Source organism: Photinus pyralis, unplaced genomic scaffold (assembly GCF_008802855.1).
Source record: "Photinus pyralis isolate 1611_PpyrPB1 unplaced genomic scaffold, Ppyr1.3 Ppyr1.4_LG4, whole genome shotgun sequence".
Taxonomy (NCBI): domain Eukaryota; kingdom Metazoa; phylum Arthropoda; class Insecta; order Coleoptera; family Lampyridae; genus Photinus; species Photinus pyralis.
This window is the reverse complement of record NW_022170511.1, coordinates 43,091,976-43,101,578: the sequence shown is the minus strand read 5'-3', so window position 1 is coordinate 43,101,578 and position 9,603 is coordinate 43,091,976. Positions and strand designations below refer to the sequence as shown.

General features: G+C 34.6%; 1 protein-coding gene across 1 annotated transcript; it reads left to right on the top strand.

Moving 5' to 3' along the window:
- Nucleotides 1-4,860: 4,860 nt before the first annotated feature.
- On the top strand, nt 4,861-8,520 carry LOC116168009 (beta-alanine-activating enzyme; the record flags this gene model as incomplete). The annotated part of the gene is given in 8 exon segments (XM_031483650.1): nt 4,861-5,184; nt 5,229-5,290; nt 5,293-5,727; nt 5,770-6,610; nt 7,472-7,775; nt 7,824-7,897; nt 7,946-8,081; nt 8,131-8,520. Coding segments are annotated over 8 exon segments (2,566 nt in total), but the record flags the coding sequence as incomplete, so codon positions are not given.
- Nucleotides 8,521-9,603: the final 1,083 nt, after the last annotated feature.

Genomic DNA, 9,603 nt, shown 5'->3' with positions numbered 1-9,603 from the left:
AATAGGCTACATGACAGTGGAAAAAGAATAAATAAATGTTTGTTTCATAAAGATAGAGTAAGGTGCCAGGGTATCGCAAAATAACTTTCTTTGGTAATGTACACGAGAAACTATTATATTTTAGTAAAAATAAAATTAAAAAATAACGACATTTGTCACGTGATATCAAACGCCAATCAGAGCGCGTGACGTCATTATCCTAATCCTCTGTGCGTTGATATAGTTTGTCCACGTTTTTTAATTTAGTGCTTGTTCCATTTTATGGTGATCATATTATCCTAAAGTTTAGTTTTTAAAACCAGATAGGAATGGAAAGTGGGTATACGAAAGCTGATAGCATCAAATCTGCCAAAAAATGATGTAATGATGTTGGGAATATTTCTTGCATCAAACAGAAAGATTTTTGCTCATCAGAAAACTGCCATATAAGTCTTGTAGGTTTTTAAGTTAAGGCGGGTTTAGGCTCGTACGCAGAATGCACACGTTGCAGAAGTGAGTGGAAATTTCAGCTGCAGAAGTACGCTCCCGTGTGTACTAGTGATACACTTTATTCCGTATAACTTCCGTTGCACGTCATCATTTTCTGTGACGTAATTACTATGCAATAATGCCAAATCTAGTTTTGAGCGATTTAGGTTATGTCACTTGTCAACCAGACTGCATTGTTTGTGTGAACAATGCACACCTTAAATAAAATAAAAATAATTTTTATTATTCATTTCGTTAATTGGAACCACAATATACATACAATATACTTTAATAACTTATGAACTGTACAAATGTAGCATCTCTTTTACAGAGAAAGTACTAAATATAAAATTTTACAGGTTATGTGATGTGATGGATGATATTCAAATTAATCGGAATCATCAGAACTGCTTTCGTGTCCAAAGTTTATAATAATAGTAGCAACGTTTTCAAGATCTAATTGCTTTTCTCTTTCGTGTATTACAGTTTCCGTATCCTTAACTGAATTGCGCCACGTTTCGGAAGTTATCGATTGTAGTGTTTCTTGTCACATGTTTATGCAATTTTCAATGCTTCGTCCATCTCTACCAATGTGTCGATTGTAGTAATTTTTCGCTATGCCCCAAATATGTTCGATAGGATTAAAAACGCGATGATAGAGTGATAATTGTAAAACGAAGTAACCATATTGCTCGGCTAAGTGGTCAATGCGTTATGCGGTACATTTTAGCTGATTTATTCCTAAAAGTATCAACAAGATTTAGATAATATCAAATAATTTGCGAACGTACTTACTGTGCAACCTTTTCAACAGTTCGGCTTTAAAATCATTGTCGGAGAACTGCACATTATGATCACCTAACCACACTTTAATGTTGTCTGTTTTCCCGTTATCGAACACAATTACTGACGGGTTATCTAAATTCTTCAGTAATTTCTCTTCAAACCAATGCACAGCGAAAGACGTAGAAAATAATCAAAATCAAATCAAACGAAAAGTAAACCAAAAGCAACCTGTCAAATTTACAATTTTAAACGCGACAACAAGGCGAAATGCTACCAATTGTTGCGGCTAAAATAAACTACATGCTTAATGTGTTGCCTAATAAACGAAAGTAAGTTTACGTTGGTACGTCGTTTTCTTCAGGTAATGACGTGCAACGGAAGATATACTGAATAGACCGTATCTGTTTATGTTGGTACGCAGTTGTTCTCAGTGTTCAAGTGTCGAAATTGACATTTAAAACCTAACCTCTTTTGGTCGTTAAATAACGTGGTTGGTTAAGTGAATAGAAAAAACAGATTTTTGATTAATTTCTGCAATGGCAGACAAGAAGAGAATTAAATTAAAGAAAATACTGTTACTAACGGCGTTAAGTAATGAGTTGGGGCTCTTGCATACTCAAAGGAGGGTACGACGGTGGGCAGTAAGACCTGTTAACAAATATAGGAGAAAATTTGGAAGGTTTCTAAATGTTTTTCAAGTATGGTGACAAAGGATCAAGAAGAGCTGTACGCCCGACTACAAACAACTGCGTACAAAGTTTAAATTCTGCGAACTTCTGCGTCTCCTACAGACAAGCATATTTGCGGCAACCTACGTTTTGTATTTGTGCGTTCAAGCATAAACAAGGCCGTATATCAACATGGTCTCGAACTACCTGCGGCTGCGACTTTCTGCAGCAGCGCCGTTCTGCGTACGAGCCTAAACCCGCCTTTAAGCTTATTACAAGAAATGTAAATATTTAAGAGGAATGTGTACAAGGCCGGTCCAGACTTGTTGCGTATCCTCGTATCATCATATCCCCGTATCGTATCAGTATAGACAGGGAGACGTTGCACAGAACCGTATCAAAACTGTAATACAAGATGCTTTGTTTTTGGTCATCGAAGCTATCATATTGAGATGATTCAGTAAGCTATGTCCACTTTAAGAGCTTTCTGTACGTAAGCGTACGAACATTTTGTAGATAAAGGTATAAAAAGTAGCTCTTAAAACAACTTTTTTTTTTTGAAACTACAGTTCTTATGGCGGGCGCTCTTATGGAACCTTACATTGGCTGCAGTCGAACAGAAGACTCTTAAGCGTGATGGCAACTTATTCACAGTTAAGTCAACATTTATCCGCATCATACGGTTCACGCCTAGGTTCACGCAAAGGTGTATGCAGTTTCCTTATGTTGTCGACGAAGAAAACAAATTCTTTTCTTTGCCCTACCATCAACTATCAAGCTACTTTTACAACCCCTCAGAGTCCAAAGGAGTACTAGTGTCGATAAAGTCTCTTTTATCACGTTTAACAAGTCATGATATAGTCCGATTATTCGAAACTCTATCGGCAAATGGCTCAATCGGATTCGGAAGTTGTCCAAATTGTCATCTACCGCACGCCGCAGGAGTTAACGTACGTGAAGAATGTGCTACTCATGTCAATACAGTTTTGTATATTACGTTTAATGAGCAATCGTCGAGAACCCTTTTGGATTTCTCTACTCCATGAAGCATTTGAATGATACAGCATCCTTGGAACCAGACTTGCCCGCCTGGGATACTTAGCTGTGCCACAGAAAAATGTGACTACTGAGCCCTACCACCACGACAAGGTGTACCCCATGCTAGGGCACCACTTATAGTAGTTATAATTCATCACGAAATCTTTTAAACTATTTACGCTGGGGTTATGTGTTTTTAATTGTCAGGACTGTGACGTCACAGACACCGCCATGACACAAAACAGCGTTTTGGCGCTAGAATAAAAATCTACAATTTAAATTGCATAAATTTGCAATAATATGATTTATTTTGCTGAAATATCATATTTTAAAGTTATAGTAGAGGTATACGAACAGTTATAACTGGTTTTAAAAAATTTGTCATCTACCCTATTATAGACGGTGTGCTATAGGTAAGCTAAATATTTTCTATGTGATTAGTGCACACTTACCCACACCATTGTTTAAATAAAGTTAAATACTTTATTTACAATGCCCACACTTACTTTAGGGTCATTTGAAAATTAGACAGTATTCTACAGTGTTTTCAATAGATGATTGTGAGCAAGCTTTCATTGATCACCAAATATTAACGCTTCCATCTATTTTTATTTTTACTTGTCTTTGTTTTGTTAAGCGCAATGAACATTATTTTGTTAAAAATTGCGATGTTCATAATTATGACACCCGCAACAAATTAAATGCATTTGTCCCTTTTTGCCGTTTAAGTAAGACGCAAAACAGTTTTGATTATATCAATATAAAAATGTATAATTATATTCCTCACAATATTGCCTTTTAATTTATTCAAATCAAGAACTAAAGCATTTCTTATTGATAAAGCGTTTTATTCGTATGAGGAATTTTTCAGTACAGACTTCTTTTCGTAACAATTAAGTATTGTTGTGTTATAATTTTTGTTTGTTCTTACATTTGTAATATTTTTATTTTGCTTTTGTATTGACTAATGAGTAATGTATGTAGGCTGTTCTACGAAACATTAAATGAGCTTTATTATTAAGCTTTATTATTATTATTAATACAGTACACAACCAGAAACTTGAATCATATATCATTTTTAGCTTCCTAGCATGTGCTAGGTAGCTATTGCGATAGCCGTTTTTTGAACATTTCAAAATTTCATCAAATGTCGACGTTTTAGACCATTTTAAGTAACTTTTAAAGAATAAATTTTTCCCGTCTGTAAGTGCGTACATATGTTGGCAATTTTTGGTTTCAGCTAGGAAGCTATTCTGTCAAGAATTTGACACCTCTGTGTCAAATGTGAAAATTTTTCTCATCTTACAGAGGTAACTATAACACCTGACACAATTTAATCCCTGGTAGATATAGGACAGCATTATTTCATCATAACCTGATATATTATTGCTGTAAAATATTTAATGTGCTACCATACACAATTAAAAATATTTCTGCCCTCAGTCGACATTTGTTGTATTATATTTAAATTATGTTATATTTACATGTTAATCTTGTGATTATTTTTTATCACAAATATTGCGTATTTGCTATTCTGTACACATTGTAGTGTACTAGCATCATTGTATATACATCTTAATACAATGCTAGCATATACAATACAATAAATTGTTTACTAAGCAACCTTAATTTCTATAACACATATCAAACACTTCAATCTGGTATTTTTACTGCACACAAAAATTCGGCCGTTTTTGGGGTTTTTGACCATGACCACTTCAAAAATTGAAAAAATAAAAAACTATATACCTAATCTCTGGAATTCTCTTTAGATGCTTATGTGTTACATCCGAGGGTACATCCTATGTTGTTTTTGGTAGTCTAATTAATGTAGTACTGTAATGAACAAAGATACAAAATGATTTACTTGTTTTTCACTTATAGAACTTATATATTGCAGCTTACAGAAATGCAACCTCTGCTTTATCTTCTTGGATCCTGAATCATTAGAGAAGAATGTTCTCTTGACCAGAAAACTGAGTATAAAGTGGATAATACGCTACGATCCCAAGGATAAGTATACCAACTTTTTACCCACTTATTATACAGAGGAGACCAACTTTGGTAGCATTCTACTAACGCTCTGGAAAAGAAAACTGGTAACTCCTTATCGTGACAGTTTCGCATCGATTGCATATTGCATTATGACATCCGCAACAACGGGACAACCCAAAATTGTTAAAGTAACCCGCGAATGCATTGCATCGAATATCAAGGGTCTAAGGTAGATTCAGCGAGTCTTGATGACCAATAAATGATTTCTTGTAGAGTTGTGTTTAAGGTGACCGAAAAAGATGTGATATACTTCGGAACGCCACTAACATTTGATCCCTCATGGTTGAAGTATTCCTAGCTCTAACCACAGGTTGTACGTTGGTAATTCCTCCTAAATCTAGAAGATTTATGCTTGATGTACTCTTTCCAAGCAATAAATGCCACGGCGGCGTTACAATACTGCAAATAGTTCCCTCATTGTTATTACACTGGAATGATGCCGACATAATGTATTTGTTAGAAAAATCGTCATGTCGTGTGTTAGCATTTGGTGGTGAGAAATTTCCTGAAGAAATTTTAAAACGACCGCGATCAAGAGATTTAAAATTTTTTAATCTGTATGGTATAACTGAGGTCTCATGTTGGGCTTCTACCTTTGAGAGCCAAGGTGGTGGCCGTGTGACCTTAGGCGATCACCTTCCAGATACACTATTGGAGGTGCGCACTGATAGTGGTGAAGTTATTACTGACGGGCAGGGCGAATTGTTCATTGGTAATCATTCATTTGATATCTGCTAATTTATCGTATTGATAGGTAGTTATTCTAGGATATGTTACATTGACGATGAAGATGCCTCTACCATTACTACACCCGTATTTCGTGCCACAGGTGACTTGGTGCAAATAAAGGACGGCGAGATTTTTTATTTGGGCAGAGTTAATAGTATGATCAAAAGGTTGGGGCACAAAATCAACCTTTTTGAAGTGCAAGAATGTGTACTTCAAAATACAGCCCTTCCAAATGTGTGCATTTGGTATGAAGATGAATACAAAATGATTTTGTTTGTTGAAATCAAGGAATTTAATGAGGCTGTGAAGAAGAGAATTGTTGATAAACTGCGGGTGAAATTGTTACATGCGTTACCACGTGAATGTTTCCCAGATCACATTGAAATCATTCCAAGTATCCCACTTTCAGACCATGGGAAAGTCGATTTGGTGACATTAAAAGTTATGTATCAGAAGTTGATATGTAGTGACAACGAACAGAGACTCGTGGACGTTTTTATGATACTCTGGTGCAAATACTTAGGTTTGAGCATCAATAGTGCAGAGAAATTTGAAAATTGCACGTTTTTTGAGTTGGGCGGAAATTCGATTACGGTCATTCAGTGTTTATCAGAATTAAAATGTACACTTGATACTACAAAACAGAATGATTTAACAACTTTGTTGTTTGAGAAAACGTTCAAGGAGTGTTGTAACTTCGTTAGTCATTTACAGGCTGTTCCATATAAAAAATTGAAGAAGACAAAATATGTTCATGATACCGAACAATTGACTGTTGAAGGTACAGACACTATAGAATTGAAAATTGCTTGGAGATACGATTTGGAAGCATGTGTGGATAGTACACCCACAATAGTTGATGAAAGGTAAGTGCATGTTCTCTTTGGGGGAGGCAATCGATATTTAATCTAAAAACCGTATGTGTATTATTAATCAACAAAACTGATTTTTCAAGGCAATGAAAAAAAGATTCAAGAAATATAAGTTCGCTAATTATGAAACCAACTGCTAGGATTTTTAGTGTCTGTCCATCTATTGATGTTTCAGTCTTTTGCTTAGTTTAGTTTATTTATGGGAAAATTTACCAGTACGGAAATGTCCATAATTAAACTATAAAAAACTCCTATAGTCCACAATTACCTTTACAACTTAAGGTTTGCAGCAAACGAAAGCACAAATTAATTGTATTTAACCTTATTATCTACCGATTGCCGTTTTATTTATAATTTTGATAGTACCTCGTATCAACAGATTAGGTGCACAACTAAAATAACTGGTTTTTCAACGTAACTAGCCACTCCAAAAAAATAGCGCATCGAAATGTTTGCATTTTCGACTCAAACCCTTTCGTGATATTTTATCTGCTTCAACAATCGTTTCTTATCTTGACGCGCTTTATTTTCTCGAATATTAGTTCTGTTCTCTTGTATAAAATTTCCTATACTGGCAAGTTTGTAAATTTAACAAAACATTTTTAAAGCGACCACCTGCTACAGTAGGTACTTTTTTATTGGAAAATGGTGCTGCATTTTTTTATATATTTATTGCTTTTTAATTATACCTACCATATATGTTTTTCAAACAAACAAACAGATTTAACTTCTACGATGCTTGCGGCAAACTTGGGGCCGAATAAGGTTTTATATGGCGGACAGGGTTGCTACAAACCTAAGCTTTGTTATAGCAACTGATTACCTAATCATCCAACGTGAGTGTTGTTTTTACAGAATAGTCTCCATTGGAAGTTTCTCCCACAAGTTTATAACCTTGGATGCTATAACTGGAGCAATAGTGTCTCTCACCATATTGCCAGACGCTATTGAAAGTGCTTGTTGTGCCATACCATCTACCTCTTACGTTTGTACAGGATGCTATGATGGACATCTATATTGTGTCGACATTAAAACGGGATTCATTGTATGGAAGTATAAATCAGGCGATCAAATAAAGTGTACTCCTGCCATTTACGAAAACAATACTTCAATTACTTTTGGTTCCTATGACAAAATGCTGTACTGTGTAAATTATAATGTAAGTAATTGATTGAAGTGTTTGGAGATTTTTAAAGTTAATTTTTAGAATGGGGAATTGATATGGAAAAGAGATATTTTTGGAAGTGTTACCTCAAATCCTACAATTCACAATGAAAGAGTGTATGTTGCAACGACACTAGGCAGCTGCTGTAGCTTTTCCGTTTTTAGTGGTGAACAAATTTGGAAATACAATGCAAACGTGCCAATATTTGGCTCCCCAGCTATTATCACTCAACCATCACTGGTAGGATGGGTTTCCGTTAGCGGAATACTGACATTTCTATCTTGCGATAATGGGAAAAAGGTATGCAGATTTTTCTCTTGTAGGGAAATACGCTGGTTCTTGCTTTCAGATTACCAGTTTTCAAGTTGATGGAAATGTATTTTCTGGTTTGTGTAACTTTGGAGATTTTGTGGTGTTCGGCTGTTCAAATCATAAAATGTATTGTGTGCGAATTGTGGAAAATGAGTGTAGATTGTGTTATGTTGTCACATTAGACTCTTCAATAACTGCAACTCCACACTTGTTTAGTTATTTTAATAAAATTTTATGCGCTGTTGCGTCAAATAAAGGCTGTGTTTACATTATGCCTTTTGAGTGTGGTACCGTTTTAGGAAAATTACAGTTAGAGGGTGAAATATTTTCATCGCCTAGAGTTAGTAATAACAGGCTGTATGTTGGATGTCGTGATAACAATTTGTATTGCCTAAACTTTAGAAATAAAGACGTTGATGCATTGTAATTTCTATTTATTTGTATTTCTTGAGATTGTAGGGTGTCCAAGATAAGGATTTCTATCATGTGGATCTCAAAAACTGGTTTGTCCGGTTTAGATTTTATTTTTTTCTGATGTGGACAGATACAAAAAAATTAAAACACTTTCGCATTGCCACTTTTTGAGTTCTACAATACATTGTTGAGAGAAGAATAAAAAAAGTATACTGTATCGAGTAGTATTTTTCATTACGGCACAGACAGAAAAAAACAAAAGTTGCAAACTGCTTGTTTGAACAAGATTGTGCACAACGCCCTAATCGGTCTAATCGCGCGAGATCTATCGGGCATATTTTACATTTTGAAACTAACATTCTGAGATTCTCCAAAGATTTTTTCCAATTTCTATCCATATTTACGTACTTCTTTGAAATACGTTCAAATGTCTTTCCAAGCTTCTGCAGAACCATTCTTCATATATTTTCAGAGACCATTCGGAGCATGCTCAGAAGTACCGCAATGATCTCGTAAGAAATTTTTGAAAATCCCTGATTTAACTAAATGGTAGAATAATCATAGACCATGGCTACACAATATACTGTAACGTACATTATTCAATCAATTTAGATATGCTTTTTTTTATTTACTAAAAAAATACATAGCAAAACCTGTAGATTAGAAGATTACACCTAACACGCTTAATAGGCTAGTCAAAATAGGTGGTTAAGGTAGAAAAAATTAGTAACAAAGTGATCTCTGCGGAAATGAGTACCCAATAGGGTCCTTATTAACCCATCAAAAATCGCACTTTGTCGCATTGGTGGAACTTGGAAAAAATGGCCGCCATCTTGATTTTTTTCGAATTTATTAAATATTTCGTAAAGTATACATTATATCAAAAAAACTCAAGAGACTTTTTTTATGGAGAATCAAAAGTCACCTGTAATAAAAAAAAGTTTGTCTATTGATCAAAAAACAAAAAAGTTATTGAAATTTATATGATTTGGCAATATGGATTTTTTTTAAATTTGGTAAATATCTGAATTAGTTAAAACTGTTTTGTATGACCAATTTTGAAAATAAGGATTTTAAAGTAAAATACTCAATATTT